The sequence below is a fragment of the Cetorhinus maximus genome, chromosome 19 (assembly GCF_964194155.1).
Source record: "Cetorhinus maximus chromosome 19, sCetMax3.hap1.1, whole genome shotgun sequence".
Taxonomy (NCBI): Eukaryota; Metazoa; Chordata; class Chondrichthyes; order Lamniformes; family Cetorhinidae; genus Cetorhinus; species Cetorhinus maximus.
The window spans coordinates 61,296,463-61,322,644 of NC_135897.1; the positions used below are offsets into that span (position 1 = coordinate 61,296,463).

General features: G+C 43.7%; 1 protein-coding gene across 1 annotated transcript in view; it reads right to left on the reverse strand.

Moving 5' to 3' along the window:
• Positions 1 to 1,181: 1,181 nt before the first annotated feature.
• The window catches only part of LOC144693841 (erythropoietin-like), a 36,195-nt gene continuing 11,194 nt past the window's right edge, over positions 1,182 to 26,182 (reverse strand). Inside the window, exons 3-5 of the mRNA XM_078563926.1 lie at positions 20,022 to 20,102; positions 15,272 to 15,436; positions 1,182 to 2,343 (exon numbers count right to left, since the gene is read on the reverse strand). Of these exons, the coding sequence (XP_078420052.1) occupies positions 2,191 to 2,343; positions 15,272 to 15,436; positions 20,022 to 20,102 (399 nt within the window). The 3' untranslated portion in view covers positions 1,182 to 2,190. The remainder of the gene's footprint in view (positions 2,344 to 15,271; positions 15,437 to 20,021; positions 20,103 to 26,182) is intronic.

Genomic DNA, 26,182 nt, shown 5'->3' on the forward strand with positions numbered 1-26,182 from the left:
TGGGTAATGCCAAGAGGCAAAAGGCTACGGCTGGAGACTTAAGGAGCAGTCCCTGGCAGTCAGATAAGTCATGGATTGAGAAAAGCCACAGGCAGGAGATGACTAAACTTCCCTTGTGGGGATTGGAGGAACACTCCTTCTCCTTCAGGTCCTCCACAGTAAACAAACATTTTTTTAGAAAAGGACCTCTTTGAGCTTCTCCTGGTTCTGATACCTCTTCCTGCTGATTTTACCTTATATGCCTTCCTTGCTCAAGCAATGGGTTAAAATAGCAGTTGATGTCCAAAGACATCACCAGAGCCTGATCTGCATATTTAAAGAAGGACTCAGCTGGTTTCCAGTATATTCTTTCTACCTGCTCAGAAGAGCAGGTTAAAATTGAATTGAGCAGGAAAGGAGTGGAACATTAGCAGATAAGTCTCCTGGGTGATTTTAGCAACCTGTCCACCAACCCAGTTTTTGATCCAGCTTCTGATTTGTCATTAATTGGTAATATATCTAATTCTGTGCTATCTGCTTCTTTTCATGTGGTGTGGTTGATCTTGCAGCCGATTTTGGATCTGGGACTGGATGAATACTGAGGGATGAGAGAACACAAAATGACATTAAGAGACTCCTTAATAATGGTGGATGAATTTAAAGGGATGTGGCTGCTTAAAGATGTGTCTACAGAATATTGGTTGTCTTTAACAAAGACTTCTAATATTTTTGATAAAGGCATGAGCCTTTGTACAGACTGTTTAGGTAACAAATATACCTGGCAAATGTAATGGCAGACACAATAAATGTAGAGGCGTGAAACCAAATCTGTCTTGGTGGATTGGTGCAACACTCCAACCCCCCATTTAATGACTTGTTAAGTGGAGGTGGCGCAGAATGAGTTGGCAGCAAGAAAGAGACTCTTACTTGCCAGTCCAGGCCATCCTCCCCCTAGGATGGCATTGGAAGGCAGTGAAAAAGATCCTGCTGCTTGCTGGCATTGTCAACAGGTGTGCTTGTAACAGGTTGTACACCTCTGCATCTGGTATCTCCTGATCTAAAAGCTCTATAGCCAGTTCTAAATGGTCATTGCCAGATAGTGGGCTTCTACCCATAAAGGTAGTTTAGAAGGAAGCCAATAGTGAGTGCAGTCTGCTCAGGTGCCTGAACTACCTAGATCCCTCCATTGCTCTTTTTCTTTCTTCAAAAATATAAGTAAAGACAAGCCCACTATTGTGGACGTACCAAAACAATGCCTATGCAGAACACATGGTACAAACCTTGGTTGAAAAAGAAAAGAAACAAGAGAAAAAAATCATAAATATCCTCAAAATATTGTTAGAAGTCTTAGTCTAGGACTCTTTAAATGTACTTCCATAAACAGCACACCCTGGAAGTCACAGTCAACTATTTTATATGAGGTGGTAAATGAATGAGCACTACAACTGTAAATTGCGAGGACGTTTAAATGACATCTAAATGACATTAATTTAAAAATGAACTGTAAACTGGCAGGCACATCTGGTGTCAGTACAAAACCTGACTGAAAAATTGGATGGGGGCTAAATATACAGAAATCAGATGTGACGGATTTCCATCCATTTTTTAATCAGTTCTGCCCACTTTATGCCTATTAATTGAATGTAACCAGTTTGAAAGTCTATTTGCCTTCTCAGTTTGTAGGGTGTACATGTGATTCTACTGCAGTAATTGGCAAATATCATAATACTAATAAATTGTATGCAGGAAGGATTGGTTCTTCCTACCAATCATTAATAATATGTCATCTATAATATATTGATAGAGCTGACTCAATAAAAAAAAGATTATTCTGAATGATAAATTGCAATAGTCTTTTTTTGGTCAAGGTTGAAGAAAGTTCACTTATGTTGTTTAGGTTATACAAAGCATTAAACTATAACAAAATCACTGGGGCTAAAAACTGTCAAAATGAATGGAAAACTGCCAATGTAAGTTGATTTGTAGCCAGTCACGGGTAGCATATTTTCTATAACTTGAACTGTAGCCATATCCTCTTGCATCCGAATGATATCTCGGAATTTGCTGGCACTGCAACAAACAGGAACTGGATTTGGTAACTTGTCCTAAACATAGAATTTGCATTTTCTTTTTCTTGCATTGCACACGACAGTTCGAAATTTCAGTGCTGAACTCCACAAAGTGCACCCACATGCATGAATCTGGCCATTGTCACCTCTTCCTTTGCTTACAATATTCTTCTGCCATTTCTCGGTAAAAGATGTTAATTTTTCCGTGCATCAAGCGAGTGTATGTGTATAATACGTTCTGGACAGTTCTTCCCATAAATGGCTTTGTACGTCCATGCAACTGGTTTGATGTGTCCTGTAAGGTACCACAGAAGTTTATGACATGTAAGTGGTTTGATGAAATTTCACCAGTATTCCCCATCAGGCCTGTTGGAACTTAGCAACATGCTACAGAACTGACAATGGTTCATCTGGACTGTGCTGAATACTGTTCTGCCTTTGCAGAATTAAATCTCTGAACTGAAATTGAATCATTTCCACTGAAAACAGAAGAGAACAATTCCAACTAAAACAATAAAAATACCAACATTTTAGCCACTTTCCTAGGAAAAAGAAAGTAGTCAATCAGGACAAGGCCACTCACAACTTAATATGATTTTAACATGTAACATCTGTTCCTATTCATTTTCCTCCCTATATCTAAAACAAGATGTATAGGAAATATTTTGACCTCATTTCAGGAAGCAGTCCCATAAAGCATAACTGATGTTGGATTGCCAAAAATGCGTTATTTTGTTATATTAGGACTAGATCAATTATAAACAGAATAAACATAAGCAAGATGTATAGAATCACATTAATAGTAAAGCAAGTTATAGTGATTGAATTAAAAGCACTTGTTATTCTGTTGTTACAAGTGCATTCCTTTTTTACTAGTCTAAGAGTTCATATGCTAAAAACCAACAACATATTTCCTAATATAAAAGACCTTTGATCACCAAAAGACCTTTTTGACTTTCAAGGATAAGCAAAATCTATTCTTTCAGATCACATCTGTTAAAATGTTGATACATTTCCCTTTTTCACCCTTCTTCCTTTCCAGAAAGCAAGGATTCACAGTGAAGCAAAATTTTCAATGTCAGCAGTCTTATCTTCCCTCAACTGAGTAGACATTCTTTTGTGAGCTTAGACAAGAATACTCTGGGCCAAGTGTCTAATCTTTTCCTCACTCAATGTTCACACAAACTAAAAACCAGTGGGAATCGCTGAAAGTAGATCAACAATGGAAACCCTGGTTGAAGTTAGCTAACTCAAATCAAACCTGGGATCTATATGGCTTAGTACACAACTAACAGTGAGGAAAATACTGTGGATGCTGGAAATCTGAAATAAAAACAAAAAGTGCCAGAAATATTCAGCAGGTCTGGCAGCATCTGTGGAGAAAGAAACAGAGTTAATGTTTCAGGCCTGTGACCTTTCATCAGAATTGGGAAAAGTTAGAAATGTAATAGGTTTTGAACAAGTGAAAGGGGGAAGGGTGAGAAGAAGAACAAAAGTGAGGTCAATGATATGGTGGAGGGCAGGAGAGATTAAATGACAAAAGGTTTTATGGTGCAAGGCCAAAGGGAGCGGTAAAGGGTTTGCTTTTGTATTAATGTTTAATTCACTGCCACTTCTCTTCCAGGAATGCCCAATTTGAAGAAGTTTTGCTGTCCTCACCGACGGAATTTCCATTTCTCTCTTCTACCTTGTTTCCCCTCTTTGCTCTCTATTTCCCTTTTCATGTTTGATAGGGTATCTGCCAAAAATCACTTTCACAGACACATCTCCTTCCTCTGCAACTGTCTCCGGCCCCAACTTATTCTACATGGATTCCAACTGAAATTCCACCATCCATGTTTTGGATTCACCCATGATTACAGATCTGTCCTAGACATTCAGAATTCCTCGAACCGCTGTTCTTGCCGCATCCTGAGATTCACACTCATGCCAAGTGCCAGCACATGCACGCTTTCAACCTCTCTAAGCACCATGGAGTCACTATCTCAAAGCTGTCCTGGTCCACAGTTTCACTTGATCCTTTGCATCACCTGCACTTTACCAAAAAAACTTTTTATCTTCCTTTCAGGTTTGAAGAGTTACAAGTTTCAACAATCACGGATACTAATACACCTCTGGATCCTTCCTCCCCTTCTCTTCCATCCGACCCCATCTCTTCCTCGAATTTCACCCCTTGCCATATATTCATGGTACCCTCCGATCTTCCCCTTCCTGACTCTGAATGATCCAAGAACACAAGAACAAAAGCTCCGTCCTTAAACAAAGGCCTCAGCTTCATCTCCTTACACTCATCTCCCTCACCTCAAGTTTGGCATGATGCTGAACTCTTCTTGTGTCGCCTTCACCTCCGTACCCACTTCTTTGGCCAGGAATCTTTCTGCTGCTCAGCGAACCCTTTCACATTTCTCCAGTATTCTCCCTCCAAATGGACCCTTCCCCCTGGCCTCTTACCCTCACTAGATTGTTTCATTGAGAATTGTCGCTGTGAAATCACCAGCCTCAATTTCTCTGCTCCCCTCACTCACAGAGTGTCTCCCTCTGACCTTGCTGCACTCCCTTCTCTTAGGTGCAACCCTAACATCATCATCAAATCTACTGACAAGTGTGTTGCTGTTGATGTCTGGCATACTGCCCTCTAACTAGCAGAGGCCAGACCGCACTCTCTGACACTTCCTCCTACCTTCCTCTGGACCGTAATCTCATCACTGAATAGTAAACTGTCATCTCCAGGTTGTCACTGACTTCATCCCCCCTGGAGAGCTGGCCTCCACCTCCTCCAACTTCAGCCCCCCAACCCCTCCAACCTCAGTCCCCCCAACCCTGAACAGCCTACTTCTATTTCCTTCCCAAATCCACAAACAGGAATGCACTGGTAGACCTATCATTTCTGTCTGTACCTGCCCCACTGAACTAATTTATTTCTATCTCAATTCTATTTTTCTGTTCTTGTCCAGTCCTTTCCCACCTACATCAGTGACTCTTCCAATGGTATCTATCCCCAACAGTTTCTATTTTCCTGACTCTAACCATCTCCTTTTCACCAAGGACGTCCAATTCCTTACATCTCCATCCCCATCAGAATGGTCTGAGAACTCTGTTTCTTACTTAAATGGAGGCCCAACCTTTCCATCTATCACCACCCTCCTTCACCTGGCAGAACTATCATTGATTTTGTTTCCAATTTTCGCCCTTCTCTTAACTTCACGTGGTTCATCTCCGACTCTTCCCTTCCCTTCCTTAAATTCTCTGTCTCCATTTCTAGGGGTAGGTTATTAACCAATATTCACTATAAGTCAACTGACTCCCATAGCTACCTTGATTACACTTCCTCACACCCTGTTTAATGTAGGGACTCTTTCTTATTCTCCCAGTTTCTCTGTCGGATGATGCAACCTTCCTTACTAGTGCATCGAATATATCTTCCTTTTATTCAACTGAGGATTCCACCCCACCTGCCCAACGCCCGCCCCAGCATGGTTGACAGGGCCCTTAATCATGTCCATTCTATTTCAGGTACTAATGCTCTCACCCCTTCCCCTCCCTCCCGGAACCACAATAGGGTTCCCCGTGTCCTCAGTTTCCACCCCACCAGCCTTTGTATTCAACGGATCATCCTCCACTATTTCTGCCAACTCCTGTGTGCTGCTGCCACCAAACAGATCTACCTCCCCCCGTCCCTTTAAACATTCCAAAGGGACCATTCCATCTGTGACACCCTGGCCCACTCCTCAGTCGCCCCCAGCATGCCTCCCTTACCTAGGCACCGTTCCATACAGGCACAAGAGATGCAACACCTGTCCTTTTATCTCCCCTCTTCTCACTGGCCAAGGCCCCAAACTCCTTGCAGGTAAAGAGCAATTTACTTGTTCTTCTTTCAATTTCACATACTGTATTTGCTACTCACAATGTGGTCTCTTCTATGCTGGGGCGACCAAACAGACTAGGTGACAACTTTGCAGAACACCTCTGTTTAGTCTGCAAGCATATTCCTGAGCTTTCAGTCGCTTGTCATTTCAATTATTCACCTTGCTCCCACTCTGTTCTTGACCGTCTACAGTTGTTCCAGTGAAGGTCAATGCAAGCTCGAGGAACAGCACCTCATCTTTCGACTGATCACTTTACAGCCTGCTGGACTCAACAATGAGTTCAACAATTTTAGATCATAATGTGTGCCTCCATTTTGTTTCGTATTCTGTTTTTGCTGGTTTGTTTTTTCTTTCTGAATTACTTTGCATTTGGATGGCTGCTATCCTGCCATTCACACCCCCTCTAGACACAAATTTTGTTTCTTTGCTTGTCCCATAACCACTCCCTTTGGCATTGTACGATGAAAACTTTTGTCACTTAATCTCTCCTGCCTTCCACCCTATCACAGATCTTGTCTTATGTTCTTCTTTCCACTCTTCCCCCTTTCACTTGCTCAAAATAAATTACATTTTTAACTTTTCTCAGGACTGATGAAAGGTCACGGATCTGAAATGATGGGCTTAAGTTTATGGCCCTGTGGGGACGGGTTGTCAGGCAAAGGAGGGGGCTGTAAAATTGAGCATCATGCTATTGGTGCTGTTCCCAGTGCCTACCCACCTGCCCCTGCCCCATGCCCCTATAACCCTGCAATTTTACCAGTGATGGGGGAGGCTTCTGGAGGCTGCTCATCCAAGGACAGTTAATAGCCACTTAAGGGCCTCCTCCTGCTGCTGCTGGGATTTCACCAGGCTGGCAAATAGTGCCCAGCACATTTAGTGAAATGTGACCCTTGGCTGGGCAAAAGGTTTGTCACCTTTCTGGGTCCCCTTTGCCCAAGGTACTCCCCCCTACATTTCCCCTACCCCCTGACTTGACCATCCCTGTATGCTGTCCCATCGCCGGGGCCTGCTAGCCTGGCCCCGGCGATGACCCGGACTCACCTTGAAGTTTGGCTCCTGGTGGCGCTGCTGGGACCAGAGAGGCAGGACTTCCTCTCTGATGACCAAGCCAGCGGTGGACTTGACCCTGGCTTTTACACAAGGGGATAGGGACCCCACCCCAGTGTAAAATTCAGTCCATAAACTCTGTTTCTCTCTCGACAGATGCTGCCAGATCTGCTGAGTATTTCCAGCTATTTATTACTTAATCACTGAGGCACTAGAAAGCTTGTTCAAATTTTCCTAATAATAATTTCTAATTCTAATTATAATTAAAAGCATTGAGTAAAAATTGACAATGCTGCCAGGCCAATTACATTGATCAGTTGCTCAAACCTGGCCTGAGCTGTGTTGAAGTGCTATACATTCCTGAGTTCTGCACTTAGCCATGTCGAGAACTTCAATGTAGTATTGTCAGCCTGCAGCATGCGCATCAAATTATACATCACACTTCTCCATTAACTATATGGCTGTGTAATGAAACAGCCATTTGCACTCAGAGACTTTCTCACCATCTCTCCTGAATGTCAGGATTATGGTTAACATCCCACAGAATTGTAATGGAAGAGCGCCAGAGTTGGGCCCCTTGAAAAATCCCATTTGGTAATGTTGACTGCATCAAATTACACATTCCAGCCTAAGTGTTGGGTGATTATTGTCCTCCTACTTGCTGGCGTGTACAACTAGAAATCCTCTTAATTACACTGTGTGCTGTCAATATTTGCAGTCTTAAAAATATCGACAGAATGTTAAATCCTGCAATCTAGTTTTTTGACTTTTACTTAATATTATACAGTTTATTAAAGTTTAACATTGCAACAGAAAACAATGCCTATCATGAGAGTTCCAGCCTTAAAAGAAGAAAAGTATTTCACAGCTGATAGTTTGGATAGCAAATGGTGAGTGCGTTGATTTCTCCATATATTGCTGTTCCCTCAAGTGACACGTGTTACTTCAAAACGACTGTGAAATACTTTGGCCCTGAAACCACTCTGTGGAATATTATGATTTAAATGCTTAATGCATTTGCTCTAAATTCTTCTTTGCTGTAACAGCCAAGAAATTAACCCATTACTTTTAAAAAGCTTGGTGCCTCCATGAAAATAGTAGAGATAGAAAATTCAGATGAATGCATTAAGGGCGGAATTTTCCGTGCCTTTTGGTGTCGGATGTGTTCGCCGTGAGTGGACAATATGGTGGGAAGGCCAAAAATCGGTTCTATGCCGTCGTGAAACCAGTTTGCGATCGTCTGCTCCGCCTGTCAATGGCAGGTCGGGTTTCTCGCGGCCTGATGTTGGGAACGTCACTTTAATACATCTGCATATCATTATAAGCCCTGCTTTCCGGAATCATCCCACCATGCTGGATCATCCAGGCACATTTACAAGGCCATTGTAAGTGCATCTGGCGATCTGCACTTGGAGGGGAACTCGGAGGTGAGTGCTCACTAACGTTGCGCACCGCTCGTGTGGGTCACCCATTCGATTTCTCGGTTGAGTTGTCTGCATTCAGGTGAAGGCACAGGCTTTTTCCTGGCTGGCTGAAAGTGTGGTGCCGGGGCAAGGGCTGCACTGCAGTTTGGGCGAGTTGGGGGGCGCAAGGCAGCAAGCTGTGAGGCGAATTGTGGGGCGGGGGGGAGGGTGCGGCATAAGGGCTGCACTGCGTCTGAGGCAAGTCAGTGGGGAGCAAGGCAGCCAAGTCTGATGGTAGTGCACAAGCACAAGCAGGGGGGGTTGGGGGGATGGTAAGCGGCCAAGCATTAGGGAAAGCATTAGGGAAAGTGACCATTCCTCCTCAGCTGAGACAGTTCAGGCGCAGCCACATTGACATGCTTGGAGTTGGGCTTCTAGCTTATGTGCCCATTCAAGCAACACACAGGCATGAAAGTTCCACCAAATGCTCCAGAGCTTTTCACCTCTTGGGCACAGACTGCAAACTAATGAGTATTTAAGTGGACTGCAGAACCGTTGGACGGCTGAGCACATTGTACAATCTCCTTGCGAAAGCTGACTATGGAGCAGTCACTGGTGGAGGTGCTCACAGCCCCTTGCAATGTCATCATCCCAGTTTGGACCAGTCTCCCCCATGGTTCATGTTAACGGTGCAGCCTTGCAGTGTGGTTTAAGAGAATGCCTGTGCCTGAGCTGAGAGCACAGCATGAAGTCCAATGGACGAAGCTGCCGCCAGTTGGTCAAGTGGAGTGGGGCGGAGATAGATGGGGTTTCGGGCAGCTATGCAGCGCACTAAACTCTGGCCATACAAGAGAGGTTCCATGTTAACCCATGCATCACTCTCTTTCATACTGCCAGAAGAGTACATCAGGTGCATGAAGCCTGGTGACCTAGCTGTTTGCCTCATAGCTTACAAGGAGCGGAGATGAAGGAGATGAGAATGATGGAGGCACCTGGCTGGATAGAGGGAGGAGTGGCACCCTCAGGAAGAAGCGAGCTGTCACTGGTCGGCGCCTACCTAGACCCAGGGTCTATAGACGGCGTTTGTCATTCCTGCAGATGACTGAGAGCCAGTTTCACTGAAGACTGCATGTCCAGGGAACTAGTCAGTCCACCTGTTGCAGGATTTGGCACCACGTGGACATGGAGGGCATCCACAGCCAGTGGCTGTGAAAGTGACCGCGGCGCTCAATTTTTATGCCGGTGGCTCCTTCCAGGGCTCCACAGGCGACTTCTGTGGGATATTACAAGCCTCCACATACAAATGCATCCATGAGGCCATGGACACCATATTCACAAAGGCACACAACTTAATGCATTTTGGATCAGGAAAGCCAGGAAGCAAGAGCCCAAATCTCAGGTTTCCCACAGGTGCAGGGTGCCATCAACTGCACTCACATGGCGATCAGACCTCCATGGCAACAAGCAGTCAACTCCATCAACTGCAAGGGCTTCCACTCACTGAATGTTCAGCTGGTGTGCGACCACCACAAACGCATCCTATAGGTCTGCGCACGGTTCCCAGAGAGCATCCACAACTCCTAAATTCTCAGTAGGTCTCAGATCCCTAACATCTTCCAGGGTCCAGAGAGTCTGCAGGGATGACTCCTTGGGATCAAGGGCTATCTGCAGAGGACGTAGCTGATGACACCCTTACGGTGGTCTCAGAGTGTAGCAGCGAGAGAATACAACGAGGCTCATGCTGCAACTCATACTTTGATGGAGCAAACCAGATTCCATTGCCTGGACCAGTTTGGTGGAGCCCTGCAATAGTCCACAGAGGGTGTTAAGCATTGTTGTCACCTGCTGAGCCTTTTACAACCTGGCGCTGCAATGGGGAGAGGAGCTGGCTGAGGAGGAGATGGAGAAGCTGGAGGTCTCCTCTGATGAGGAGGATATCGACAGTGATGAGGGTGAGGAAGTCCTTGAAGGCGAGGATGGTGGCGATGAGACCATTGCACTGCCAGATGAGATAGGCATGCTTTGGGGGCCCTCATAGCTGCTAGATTCGTGGAGGATGATGACGACATGAAGTAAGAAGACACCATTGATCCTCGCATTGCATCTGTGAACGTTTGACTCCTGTCTGGCTGATGGTAGCGTACATACCCTCTGTGATAAGGCTCTTGCCATAGATGCCCATAGTCCCTATGTTCCAGGAGGATGGTGATGACATGCAGTGAGGACATTCCATAGATCCTCACATAGCTTATCTGAATATCTGATTCCTGTCTGTCTGATGGCTGCTCGCTTTCGCTGTGTAAACAGGGTCATGTCATTGAGATGCAGTGGTGAAACTTTAACTTCTCCTGATCCTATGACATCCTTTGTGAGCTGAACTCTTCAGGACCATGCTGTCACTGGATATAGGTGCTGATGAAATGGGGGGTCAGCTGCACCTCAAAGGTGCTGAGAGCACACAGAGAGAATGATGGAACTCTGTGCCACTGGCCCAGGACATTCTGGCAGCAATGACAAGCCCCATCGAGGTGCAGGCATGACTGATGTGTCCAATGACTGTGAAGGTGCACCATCAGTGTGCTGGGAAGATTGAACAAAGCAATCGAGGCGGCCCTGGACTGAGACACCTGCCTTTATCTTGTGCCGGGACCAAGGTTTCATATGTGAGTGACACAAACACTGCTCATCAGAACAAGGAACGACAGGCAAGGAGACATTCTTGGGAGTTTATTTATAATAGTGAACATTATGTACAAGTAATTAACATCCGTGCCCAGGCTGTGCAACTACACCTTCTTAACCTTCTTAACCTTGCCACTATGTCTTGGTGCTCCCCCGACATCAACAGCTGAGGTGGAGGCAGCCTGCTAACTGCTACACCCTGTCTGTGATGACCTTGGTGGGCATCATCTGGAGGGCCAAGACATGGAGGGCCCCGGCTGCTTTCGGAGTCCTGCAGTGTGGCAGCAGCACCCTCCTCGGCCTGTGGACCCAGAATCGCCTGGGTGGATAGCCCCGGGGTGTGCACCTGCTGATCCTCCTCCCTAAGGATGCCCCAGGCTGACTCCTTGAGTAGGGGAAGCTGGAGTGAGATTGAGCTGCCCTGCAGCCCTCTCGCGTTGACACTGTTGCAGGCCAACTATGGCGTCAGCGATGGAGTTCAGCCACACAGCAGTGCAGGACCGATGTCCTGGACCATGGTCTCCTTGGCGGCCGTCATGCTACCAGTGTTGACCTCGGTGTGTTGGCATGACAGCACGATCACCTTGAACTGAAGGCTGATGGACTCCTCCTTGTACCTTACAATCTGAGGAGTGCGGCTGTTATTCCTTCCTGCTGTTCCTGTGATTGTCACTGTCATTCCAGCAACTGATTGAGGACCTAGTCCAGAGGCTCATCATCTGACTCGGACTCAACAGATCCCTTTCTTCCAGCAGTCCTCCGAATGCCAGTGACATCTGGTGTCTCTGCCTCCGCCTACTGTGGGACAGATTGTGTACTGTGCTCACCAGATAGTGAACTCAACCTGCTGTACATGTAGGTCCCACCGAGGTGTGTGTCGCTATGCTGCTGGAGGGTGTGGGTGAGTGCTGTGATGGGTCTTCAAGGGTGCTGTCCTTAGGGTCCTCATCTGAGGTGCTATCAGCGCTGGAGTTGGGGCCAAGGTTGCCTGAGGACGACGTGGCAGATGTGCCATGAGAGCAAGTGGAGATTGTTAGTGCATGGCCACCACGGTACACAGAACAGTGGACTCAAGTTTGAGATGCCAGAGGGATGATCTGTTGCATGATCCTCACTTGGATTCTTGGCGCCCACCTCACCGTCACCACAGGAACAGTCCACGTCCCCTTCGGCCAGCTCTAATGTCTTCGAAGGGAGTGAGGACCTTGATGTCCGGCACTCCACCACCCGGTCTGGGACCTCTCCCTTTTATTGTGCGTGATCTTGTCCTGCATAAAGACAGATGGAGAGAGTGTGAGCAAGGTGCATGCCCGGCCAAATGAGAAGGATGCCAGGTGTAAGTGTGTGTGTGCTGAGTGGAGCGGAATGGATGGGATGAGGCAGCGATCTCCAGAGGAGATGAGGGCAGATGGAGTTGTGAGGGTGTGTGTGAGAGAGTGCGTGGTGATGTCCCTTGAGCTGGCAGCGAATGAGATGCCAGTGAATGTGTGATGAGCTTGTGAATGTGTGAGTTTAGAGTGATGTGATGGCTGACTTACCCTGGCAGCACGGATGAGATCATTCATCCTCTTTCTGCACTGGATGGCCGAACTCTTGTGGACAGCATTGGCACTGACTACCGCTACCACCGTCTTCCAAGCTGGATTGGTGATGTTGCTGCTCCTCTGTGGCCGGAGTGGGGTTAGACGACATCACGGTGGGCCTCTACGGCATCCAAAAAGCGTTCCAGAGACGCGTCATGGGTTCGGAGGGCATGCAGTCTTCTTGCCTTTCAGGGCCATGTCTTCTGTGCTGGAGTCCTGAGAGGTGTGCACGTGGCTGCACTTTAAATATGGTGCCCAGCATGAGGAAGCGGCAAGATGACTGCATGGCGGGTGAATTGGAGGCCGCCCGCCAGTGAAACGGTGTGTTTCCCAGGAATACTTGATTAATGAGGCAGGATTGGGACGATACAGCACGAAAACCCACCATTGTGGCCAGTGGGTAAAACGTCCCTTTTCCTACCTGCTACTGCACTTAGTGCAAATCTGGGATGATTCCGCCCTAACCCTTTGTTCTTTGATATTCTGAAGTGTAATTTAAGAGCCTTTGTTTAAATGGGGCAAAAATTATATCTGGCATCATAAAATGGGAATTTCAGAAGAATGTGTTGGGGACTCATATCCTACTAGCTTATAGTGTAATTTAAGGACTAAAATATTTGTCATTTTGAAATAGTATTGGGGATTGGATCTTTGCATAAAGGTGTTAATGATTTTATTCTTTAAACCCAATATCAGAAAATATTCTCACTGCCAATATTTACAAGGATTTTAAATCAATTTACTCATTTTCCAAATGCAAACTTTCATGCTGTTGAAGAAGAAAGGGAAAACACAATTTTTGGGGCATCAGTGCTTTTCTTCCCATTACTGCATTTTCAATTCTTTGTCTTTCATCAGCTTTGAACATTTCAACATATCTATCATTAGAGGATGTATTAGAGCTCAGGAGCTAAGAAATACTTCACATAAATATTTTAAAAACTGTTTTACATTCCACGGTGGATAACAGAAACAATGGGATATTAAATGAGGCAGGCAGATTGCTCAGCTTCTCTTTATCTCTAAATTAGATACAGGCATTTAGTAGTAAAGTAAATGTTTGCATTGTAAATAGTAAAATTTAAAAAGATTCATGGCAACATTTAAGCAATTTTTCAGTCCAGAATTCCCTCAGATTTTTGAAGACAGCTAAAACAAAAATATCTCAAAAAGGGCACTTTTAAGTTGGAAATTCTACTCAAGTTCTGTTTAATATGAGGTTCTTATCTTCCAACACCTTGCAACAATGTTGTTGCACATTTTTATATGGTGGGAAACTAGTTTAGCCCTTAACCGTCAGATTTGGCTGGACCACATAAAACAGTAATGAGTCCTGCTCTTGTTTGCCAAAATTGCTCACTATTCCAGGATCACCCTGAAATGCAAAGATAACCCCTGGATTATTTTCTTAACTGCAAATTTTCTTCTTAAACACCAATCCTCATCTCCTCCACCCTCATCTTCAACAGGTTTGAGGAGCTTATGGACTTCTTTGTCACTAAGATTGAGACCATCCAATCAGCTACCTCTGCTACCCTTTTCCCTCCTGCTGTCCACTGTGCCAAACTTCCTCTAAGGTCCCCCCCCTCCCCCTACTGCCCCCGGCCTAGCACTGGATTTGCACCTTCTTTTAGTTTCTCTCCTATCTCCCTTCATATTTTCCCTGAGCTCACCTGACTATGGGACCCTCATCCTGCTCCTTTGACTCTATTCCTACTAAACTATTGAACATTCAATTTCCCCTCCTGGTCCTTGTGTTAGCTGAAGCACAAAGAATTATAAATGCAGTAATGAGGAGAAAATTACTGATTGCCCAAAAACTCTACTTCACTTTTCTCCTCTAGGTGCTCCTTAAAATCTATCTCTTTAACTAAGCTTTTAGTCACCTGTCCTTGCACGGGTTTGCTTGTTGCGTGTCCCACGCATGGCAAGCCCCATGTCCACCATTGGGTTAATCCTGGGTTCATAATAGTTGCCCACTTAAGGGCCTCAAATAACGGTGGGATGAAAAGACTGTCCCTGGGTCACATGGGTCTTCCTGCCATGGGATGGGGGGTGCGGGTATTAAATTCCATTCATAGAGCACAAAAGCAAGGAGGTTCGGTTTCAACTGAAGTATTGTGCCTAATTCAAGACACCATCCTTTAGGAAAGATATGATGGTTTTAAAGTGGGTGCAGAAAAGATTTATGTTAACAACCAATTTAAGATTGTCAGTCAGACTTGCAAAGTGGCACAGTTGCCTGTACTGGAATCTAGATATATTAATAAACAGGGCCCTGTTCTTTGCAGACAGAAAGAACATGTACATACATTGCGCCTGTTTCAGCTAAACAAAATAAGTGACAGCCATTCACAGAGTCATTCCTCAGGACGATGCCTTGGCCAACCAGGGTCAAGCTGCCTGGTTTAAATTTCAAACAATGTTTGACAGTTAACTGTCAGTCACCATCGTGGTGCATTCTCCATGGCAACGTCACTTGCCAACCAATCAGCACTCTCTTAACATACTGTATAAATTGTTGTTTTCCCTTATATTGGTATTCTTGCGAGTATCCTGATGAGTACAAGACCAAAAGGTTAGACATGTCTCTTTTATCAGTAACACATAAGGAATGGATAATTTCTTAGTTAAGTACTTACCGGCACATTCATCAGTTGTAGGATGTGAATAAAGGTCCTAGTATTCCTGTAAATCTTATCTAAGAGTGGTACTGTGGAATTATTAGTGATAAAATGTTTTGCCGTCTGCGTTGCATTAGAGAGCATAATAAGGCCTGCCTTAATTTCTTCATTTTTCATACGTTTCTGCAAAACAAAATAATATTAGAAAGAAATAAGCGTTTAAGTGACTTCATGGGCTGGATTTTTGAGGCCAGATGGAACGGGACCAGAAGTGGAATGGCCTGGAAATCCCTAGTGCTGGCTGGCGTGCTTGCTTGCTGGAATGGCTCTGACCCAGAGCTATTTTGTAAAAGGCAAGATGGGGACAAGATCGCCATCCACCTGCCAATTAGCCTAGTTAAGAAGCCTATTAAGTCCTGTTTCTTGCACCGACTGGAATTTTCCAGCTGGTGGTAAGCTCCATACTGCAGCCAAAACCTGGCCAGTTAAACGAGGCCACCTCCCTGTGAAGCGGGTTTACCCTTCATTTCAACAGAGAACCCTAGCCATCGGGCCAGATCTGCAGCATCTGGCCTTCGATTGGAAGGGTTGCCCTTCCATGATCACAGCTAGTCATCTGTGCATTTTTCTTCCATTTACATTTTATTACCTGGTCTTCACATACTACTTCCATCTTGAGGTGCCCTCTCCCTTTCTCTCTTTCTATATAGGTACCAGCAGCTCCCACCTCAACCAATCTGTTGCCCATGTGTCATTTCCGGAGGGCCTCCTTTTGGCCCTCCAGCCTTGGGAGCCCGCTCACTATCTTTAATTGGACAACAAGCGCACCCTCTGGTCATTAATTGACCAATCCTGCAAAAATTGTTGTTTGGTGACTACTCATGGCACAGGTTCCACATTTGGTCCAAACCCCAAACAGAAAATCCAGCCTCAGGTCTCAAGTTCACCTTACAGTTTATAGATGCACAATTTAGTTAGCTACATGCTGCTCCATTTGCGAGTTGCTTTTGAGCTGGTTTGGCAGTGATCAGACTGCCACTAATAGCTCTGGAAGTGTATAATTATGGGGTCATTGCATTGTTGATTCCAGATTGGTGTTCCTATGAAAGGGTATGTGTTATGATATTAAATTATACAGTGATATCCTAAAACTTAAACATGTCACCATGTTAAAATGTGAGGTCTGCAATGCTGGCATCTACTTGCTTCCCCATGGTAGGGTACTATTCTTATTTAATTCTCCTGCAATAAATTCTCTCTTGGAAGAAATCTTGTATTTGCCAGCAGGATAGTCGGGATGCTATTATTACCTCGAAGAGGGCCAAGTTTGGAGGTAGCGTAACATTATTAAAGAATTTGTTACCTTTTTTCCCATAACAGTCAATTCAGGTGCAACATTCTACATGTGAAGTGCACCTGCTGATACAGTCAAAATAATTGGAGAACTGAAAGAGTATATTGTTTTAGGGAACTGTGTTTTAAGAAATTGCATTTTTAATGTTGAGAGAAATTGTTTATGCCCCCTTCTTAGATACTATAAACAGCTGCAATGTTAAAACATATCCTGCCAGGAATACTCGTGATGAATTTTTTTTTAAAACCCTGTACTAATTACACAAGTTATTACTGGATAAATATTTTAATCCTGGGGAACAGTAGCATAGTGGTAATGTTGTGGACATACTGCCAACATAGTGGACTAATCTAGAGGCCTGGACTGATGCTCTGGAGACATGAGTTCAAATCCCACCATGACAGCTAGGCGAATTTAAATTCAATTAATTAATAAATCTGGAATAAAATGCTAGTCTCATTAATAATAATCATGAAACCACTGGATTGTAAAAAATAATCCATCTGGTTCATTGTTGCCCTTCAGGGGAGGAAATCTGCCATCCTTACCCAAATCCTTATGACTCCAGATGCACAGCTATGTGGTTGAGACTTAACTGCCCTCTGAAATGGCCTAGTAAGCTTATTAAATCATTACGAAAAGTCAAATGAAAATAAAAATGGATGGACCACCCGGAATTGACCTAGTCACCAGAAACAACCAAAGCACACTTTTCCCATTTGACCCTGTAAGTTCCTCCTCACCAACATCTGGGGACTTGTGCTAAAATTGGGAGAGCTGTCCCACAGACTAGTCGAGCAACAGCCTGACATAGTTATACTCAACGAACCATGCCTTACATGCAATGTCCCAGACTCCTCCCTCACCACCCTGGGTATGTTCTATCCCACCACCAGGGAAGATGTACCAAAGGTGGAAGTGGCTGTAAGAGTTCTCAACATTGACTCCAGACGCCATGAAATCTCATGGCATCAGGTCAAACACAAGCAAGGAAATCTCTTGCTGATTACCAACAACTTCTCTCCCTTAGCTGATGGATCAGTGCTGCTCTATGTTCAACACCACTTGCAAGAAGCATTGAGGGTAGTAAGGGCACAGAATGTACAAGATTTGTTTGGTCGCACCGCTACTGACTGAGCTGGCCGAGTCCTAAAGGGTATATCTACTTCACTGGGCCTGTGGCAGGTGGTGATAGAACCAACAAGAGGGAAAAAACTTACTTGACCTCATCCTCACAAACCTACCTGCCGCAGATGCATCTGTCCATGACAGTATTGGTAGGAATGACCGCCACACAGCCCTACTGAAGATGACCCCATCTTAACATTGAGGACACCGTCCATTATGTTGTGTGGCACGACCATTGTGCCAAATGGAATAGACTCAGAACAGATCTAGCAGCTCAAAGCTGGGCACTCATAAGTAGCTGTGGGCAATCAGCAGCAGCAGAATTATATTCAACCACAATCCGTAACCTCATGACCCAGCATATCCCTCAATCTATCATTTCCATCAAGCTGGGGGACCAGCTTGGTTTAATGAAGAGTATGGGAAAGCATGTGAGGAGCAGCACCAGATATACCTAAAAATTAAGTGCTAGCCTGATAAAGCTACAACACAGAATGGCATGCATGCTATACAGCTGTAGCAGCATGCAATAGACAGAGCTAAGCAATTCCACAACCAACGGATCAGATCAAAGCTCTGCAGTCTTGCCACATCCAGTGGTAAATGGTAGTGGACAATTTAACAACTAACTGGAGGCTTTCAAAAGCATCTCCATCTTCAATGATGTGGGAGCCCAGCATATCAGTGCAAAAGTCAAGACTGATGCATTTGCAACCACCTTCAGCTAGAAGTGCTGAGGAATTATCCATCTTGATCTCCTCCTGAGGTCCTCACTATCTTAGATGCCAGTATTCAGATAATTTGATTCATTCCATGTGATATCAAGAAATGGCTAAAGGCATCAGGGACAGCAAAGGCTTCAGGCTCTGACAATATCCCAGTCATAGTAATGAACACCTGTGCTCCAGAACTAGCCTCACCCGTAGCCACAAAAAAGCTGGACAAATTGAATCCGAATTCCAATTACTGCCTCATTAGTCTATGCTCAATTATCAGCAAAGTAATGGAAGGTGTTATCGATAGTGCTATCAACATTACTCAGCAACAACCTGTTCACCGATGCTCATGACAACATTGCTCCAACTATAGACAAAAGAGCTGAATTCCAGTGAGATGACAGTCATGCTCTTGACAAAAAGATGCATTTGACTAAGTATAACAACAAGGAGCACTAGCAAAATTGAAGTTAATGGGAATCAGGGGGAAAACACTCCACTGGTTGAAATCCTATGAGCACAAATGAAGACAGTTATGGTTATTGGAGAACAATCATCTCAGCTCCTGGACTCTTTGCAAGAGTTCCTCAGGGTAGTGTCCTAGGTGCAACCATCTTCAGATGCTTCATCAATGGCCTTCCCTCCAACATAAGGTCAGAAGAGGGGATGTGCAATACCATTCACATCTCCTCAGATATTGAAGTAGACCTGTCTGCATGCAGCAAGACCTGAACATTCAGGCTTGGGCATATCAGTGGCAAGTGACATTCCTGTCATACAAGTGCCAGGCAATAACATTTTCCACATTAGTGGAAATCTCTTCTTAACATTCAAAGGCTTTACCATTGCTTAACCTCCACCATCAACATCCTGAAGATTAGCATTGAGCAGAAACTTAATTGGACCAGCCATATAACTACTGTGGCAACAAGAACAGGTCAGAAGTTGAGAATTCTGTGGCGGGTAAATCACTTCTTGACTCCCCATAGCCTGTCCACCATCTACAATACATAAGTCAGGAATGTGATGTAATACTTTCCACTTGCCTGGATGAATGCAGCTTCAACAAAACTCAAGAAACTTGATACCATCTAAAACAAAGCAGCCCCCTTGAATGGCACCCTATCTACCTATCTGCCACCTTAAACATTCACTCCCTTCACCATTGGTGCACAATGGCAGCAGTGAGTACCATCTACAAGATGCACTGCAGCAACTTGCCAAGGCTGCTATGACAGCCACTTCCAAACCCATGACCTCTACCACCTAGAAGAAGGGCAGCAGATGAATGGAAAGACCACCACCTGCAAGTTCCCCTCCAAGTCACTCACCATTCTGACCTGGAACTATATTGCCATTCTTTCATCATTGCATGGTCAAAAAGCTGGAAACTCCTCCCTGACAGCATTGTGGGTGTACCTACACCACAGGACTGCAGCAAATTAAGAAGGCAGCTCACCACCACTGTCTCTAGAGCAATTAGAGATGGTCAATATATACTGGCCTTGCTAGCGATGCTGATATCCCATGAACAAATTTTAAAAAACCCTTTAATCATTTGGGTACTTACACTTTTGGACCTCCATGTTCGCAGATTAAGACCAGTATTTGGAAGAGGAATTGCATTAGGAAATTGAAATATCCTGTTACACTGCATGAAAAGACAAAATAGAAAAGACTATTGGAATCATTTTGGATAGGATAGCATGCACTCAGCTGATAATTTTACATAATCTGAGTGTAAATTTGGCCTTTCATTGTGAAAATTTTTTCTCTTAAATTTTCCCCATTCTCTTCTTCTCCAAGGACATTGTCTCCCTTACTGGAGTATGGTTCAAATAGTCTCCATTTGATACTCCCCTCAAATGACCTTTATTCATATCCAAACCTTAAAAATAGCTACCCCTTTTTAGTGTTGCCCTTATACTTTCAGGGTTCACCCAAGGACAGGCTAAATGGTACAGATTCAAGCATTTGGAGGCCATGCAAATAAGACAGGCATGGCATCTCCATGCTATCTCAATCATTTTTCCATGGACCTTCACTTGTCAAGAGTCCCAACTGCAATCAGAGGGTCTTAATACTTGTACTCAGCCCCCTCACATTAGAGTTGCTGCAGTAAGCAGCAGTGACAAGGAAGCTACAAAAAGGAAGTGTCACTTTTTATTCCAACAGGAAGACTTGAAGTTGTAGGCTTTCTGGCCTGCAGCAGCAATTCAATTTGTGCCCTGTTTCCAGCTGCCAGCCCCGCTAAAGGGTTGGACCGCACATAGAGTATCTTGGGCTGATTAAAATGGTTCAACCTTGGAAATATCGGCTAATTCAAGTCAGGTTAAGTGGACTACTTTAACAGAGGCATTAATTATTTTATCCACTTACAATAAATAGATTTGTATCACCATTAAAATAACAATTAGTGGAACATCCTTCTAATATCTTATGGATTCATTCACGAAGATCATCAACAGTACTAATTTCTCATGCAGTATAATGATCAAACATAAAAAAAACTTGTACACAGTAAAATATCAGCCCAATTCCGAAAAACATTTTCTTTGAACTTATTTATGATGCGAAGACCAGGATAACCAGTTCAATTAAATTATAATTGTAATCTTTTATTGGACTATTAAGTTTTCATATACTATAAGTGGAGGTTTTAAAGCAGAATGTGAAGTATTTTCATTATGTTGCCCCTAAAGTCTAAGATTGATTTTGACAGCTCTTGTATTCAGAATAGTTGGACAATGAAATTCAGGCTTTAAATTTAACTTGTTAAATATGTATTCAACAACTTTATTGTCATTAATTTCTCTCTCCCCGCCATCTCTGTACCCATCCTCTTTAAAAGGAATTTATTTGTTACTGGTGTACAGTCTCATTGGTGCTTGATACTTTCAGGCATTTCTCTTAAGGGCAATTATTCTTGTGTAATTCTTGATAGTGATGATTACCAAGCTATTCATTCATGGATATAAAAGCCAATCACAAACCCTATACTCACCTTATATACACATCTACACTATCAGCAAGGGTTGCTGCACAGCAATCAGCACTAGTCATATGAAATAGTTCCCCTTTCCTAACATAAAGACACTAAAGCCAGTTGTAGTGCCTGTACTGCCAGATTGTTATGCATCACGTGATACAGAAACCAATTTCAGAATGGTGTCAGCAGTATAACAGCCGTACACATAAACACAAACTGATTCTTATTCAAACACACAGATAGTGCAATAGCATTGCAGGCTAATTAAATGTCTCAAAGAGTACAAATTGCAAAGTGTGATAATTTTCACAGTGTAAGACAAGATTGAATAATTAAATTTCAAGAATGTCTTATTTTTAGAGGGTCAGATTAAATACAAACAGTTCACTCATCATAAAATCATCACACTGAGACATTGCAGGACAGATTTTCACTTCAGATGGTAACAGGCAGGCAAAGGGCAGCAGGCAGAATACTCCTACATTCATTGTTGCTATTTTGAGAGGCCTGGGCCGCATTTACACAGCAGCAGCGACCTACAAGTAGCAAACTGAGGGCCTCGTTCAACTCTCCGGTTGTGGGAGGATGAGAAATAATCTGGCTCCCATCCTGAGCCAGCCGACAGTCAGAGCCTAGGAGGGGGGAGGGCAGGTGTTCCTGCATCCTGGTTCTGGGGATATGGGGGTGCACCTAGGATGAGCCGCTCGTGGGCTGGAATTACAAGGCGCAACACTCCTGTCCTCCTGGCCCCTTAGCAGTACCTGATGCTTTTTAATCACCCTCCTTCAACATAAGATAGACAGAAGTACATTTCTTATTGCTCAACTGATCTCTGTCAAATGTTTATCCCTAGGACAAATCTTTACCATTCCTACCTGCAGTTTATTAAATAGCTAACTCAAAGCTCCAATTATACTTTCAATTCTGCAGACAGCACATGCAATCTCTATGGTTTCCACTCAGGGACAATCCCAATGCAATTCATATGCAGAAGGTATTAATTCAGCTGCCTAACATATGATACCCTGAGTTTAGATTTCCAGCTAAAATCTGAATGTGATTTATTTTAGGTGGTTCCACTAGCTTGGTGTGAATTTCTTGAATTCCTGCTTCAGATTGCTCTGAGGGGAACATATGGGTATTTTCATTCTGAGATCTGGTTGGAGTAAATGATTCCCATATATGCATGATCAGCTGAAATTCTACAATCTCACAAATTTGCTGGAAATTTGCCGCACAAGAACAGCTATGCTATAAAGCAAACAAGCAAAATTGGTGGTAATTATGTTAAAGGTCTATATTTTTGTTATTCATATGCTTGTTACTTATACTATTTAAGCAGGGGCCGGTTAGCTCAATTGGCCAGATTGCTAGGGTGTGGTTTAGAATAATGCCAATGGCATGTGTTTGATTTCCTTTCTGGCTGAGGAAGACTTGGGACCTGCCTCCTCACCCTGTCCCTGAGAGTGGAAGGCAATGGCAAATCATCACTGACAAAAACTGCCAAGAAAATAGCTCAGGATGAAGCATCAGCAGACAATGACTCAAGGAGCTGCCCTCGAGCGGAGCATGCATGGCATGACTAATACTTTTTATGTTTTTTTAATTATATATTGTTATTCATAGCCATTTGGTAGTACAGAACTTGAGTATTACCGAAAAAAGAGACACGTCTAAGCTTTTCACCTTGCACTCATCAGGACACTCGCAGTTGGTCGAGCTCGCAATGTGGAGCATTTGCGTGTACTGGAAGCTACATGCATTAATAGACAGGGCCCTGTTCTTTGCAGACAGAAAGAACATGCACATACATTGCGCCAGTTTCAGCTAAACAAAACAAGTGACAGCCTCAGGGCAATGCCTTGACCAATCAGGGTCAAGCTGCCTGGTTTAAATTTCGAACAATGCTTGGCAGTTAACTGTCAGTCACCATCAGTGGTGCATTCTCAATGGCAATGCCACTTGCCAAGCAATCAGCAATCTTTTCACATACAGTATAAATTGTTGTTTTCCCCCTTATATTGGTATTCTTCCGAGTGTCCTGATGAGTGCAAGATGAAAAGCTTAGACATGTTGCTTTTTTCAGCAATTGATATTTCAATGATCTTACAGATGTAGCTGATGGAATTTTCAATCACAGAATCTTTACAATACAGAAGGAGGACATTTGGCCCATCGAGTCTGCACCGGCTCTCTGAAAGAGCATTCTACTTTGTCCCACTCCTCTGCCTTATCCCCATAACCTTGCACTTTCTCTTTTCAGATAGCAAACCAATTCCCTTTTGAATACCCCCATCAAACTAGCCTGTGCCACCCTCTCAGGAAGTTCGTTCCAGACTCCAACCACCCTCTGGGTGAAAAAATGTTTCCTCACATCACTTTTACTCCTTCTGTGAATTATTTTGAATCTGTGCCCTCTAGTTCTTGATGCTCTCTTGAGTGGGAACCGTTTCTATTTACCCTGTCCTTATTCTTCAGGATCCTAAATACTTCTATCAAGTCTCCACTCAGCCTTCTTTTCTCCAAGGGAAACAGACCCAGCCTCTCCAATTTATCCTCATAGCTACAGTTCTTTATTCCTGGAATCATTCTTGTGAATCTCCTCTGTACTCTCTCCAATGCCTTCACATCCTTCCTCAAATATGGCACCCAGAACTGGATGCAGTACTCTTGATGAGGCCTAACTATTATCTTATACAAGTTCAACATGACCTCCTTACTCTTGTACTCAATGCCCCTATCAATAAAGCCTAAATTATTATGTGCTTTGTTTACCGGTCTCTCAAGATGCCTTGCCACCTTCGATAACTTATGTACATATACACTAAGGTCCCTCTGTTCCTGCATCTCCTTTAGAGTTTCTCCCTTTATTTAATACTGTCTCACCATATTCTTCCTGCCAAAATGAATCACCTCAAATTTCTCTGCACTGAACTTCATCTGCCCCTTATCTGCCCAATCCACCAACACGCCCATATCCTTTTGAAGTTCAAGATTACCCTCACCACAGCTGATAATGTTTCCAATCTTCGTATCATTAGCAACACAGCCTAAGTCATTAATATATATCAGGAAGATATAGGGTCCCAATACTGACTCCTGGGGAACTCCAGTACAAACCTCCCTCCAATCTGAAAAACAACTATTTATCACTACTCTCTGTTTCCTGTCACTCAGCTAATTTCTTAGCCAAGTGCCTACTTTCCCTTTTATTCCATGGGCTAGAATTTTGCTCACAAGTTTGTTGTGTTGCACTATTTCAAATGTCTTTTGAAAATCCATATACACATTAACAGCGTTGCCCTTATCAGCCTTCTCCATCACCTCCTCAAAAAACTCCAGCAAATACGATTTTCCCTTAATTAATCCACACTAGCTTTCCTTAATTATCCTGCACTTGTCTAAGTAGCTATTCATTTTGTCCTGAACTATAGTTTCCAGATGTTACTCTTCCACTGAAGTTAAACTGGCTGGTCTGTAGTTGCTGGCTTTATCCTTGCACCCCTTTTTGAACAAGGGTGTAATATTCGCAAGTCTCCAATCCTCTGGCACCTCCCCTGTGTTTAAAGAAGACTGGAAGATTATCACTAGTGCCTCTGCAATTTCCACTCTCACTTTCCTCAGTACCCTTGGACGCATCTCATCCAATCCTGGCACCTTATCTATTTTATGTAAAGATAGTCTTTCTGGCACTTCCTCTTTCTAAATGTAAATTCTTCTAGTGTATCAGTTACCTCCTCTCTCACCTCGGCCTGGGAAGCATCTTCTTTCTTTTTAAAGACAGATGCAAAGCACTGGTTAATTACCTCTGCTGTTTCTCCTGCCACCACATGCAAGTCCCCTTTTTTATCCCTGATCAGCCCTACTCTTTCTTTTATCACCCTTTTATTATTTTCTTATTGAAGACCTTGGAATTCCCTTTTATGTTAGCTGCTAGTCTCTTTTCATGCTCTCTCCTTGCTTTTATTATTAGTTTTTTCACTTCCCCTCTGGTCCTTCTATATTCACCCTGATTCTCCATTGTATTTTCTACCTGACATCGTCATACGTGCACTCCTTTCTTTTCATCCTCACCTCTATATCTCCCGTCATCCAGTGCTCTCTGGATTTATTTGCCCTACCTTTCCCCTTCAAGGGAATATACCTTGAAATTGCCTGCAATACTTTTTCTTTGAAGATGGCCCATTGTTCAGCCACTGTCTTTGCTACCAGTATTCCAACCTACTTGACTCAGATGCATTCTCATCCCATTGAAGTTGGCTTTTATCCAATTAATTATCCTGCTCTGGATTGTTCCTTGTCCTTTCTCATGGCCAAACTAAACCTTATGATAGAATGGTCACTGTCCCCTAAATGCTCGCCCACTGATATTTGATCCACTTGGGCCAACTCATTCCCAGGACCCAAGTCCAACAGTGCCTGCTCTCTCGTTAGACTGGAAACATACTGCTGCAGAAAATTATCTTGAACACATTCCAGGAACTCTCACCCCTCTTGTCCCTTTGCACTATTCCTATTCCAGTCAATATTTGGATAATTGAAGTCTCCGATTACAATTGTTCTATAATTCTTGCACCTCTCTGTAATTTCTTTGCAAATTTGTTTCTCTACATCCCTTCGACTAGTTGGTGGTCTTTATAATACACTGATCAACGTTATTGCACCTTTTTCATTCCTTACCTCTAGCCAGAGAGATTCCATCCTTGACCACACTGGAACATCCTCTCTCGAGTACTGTAATG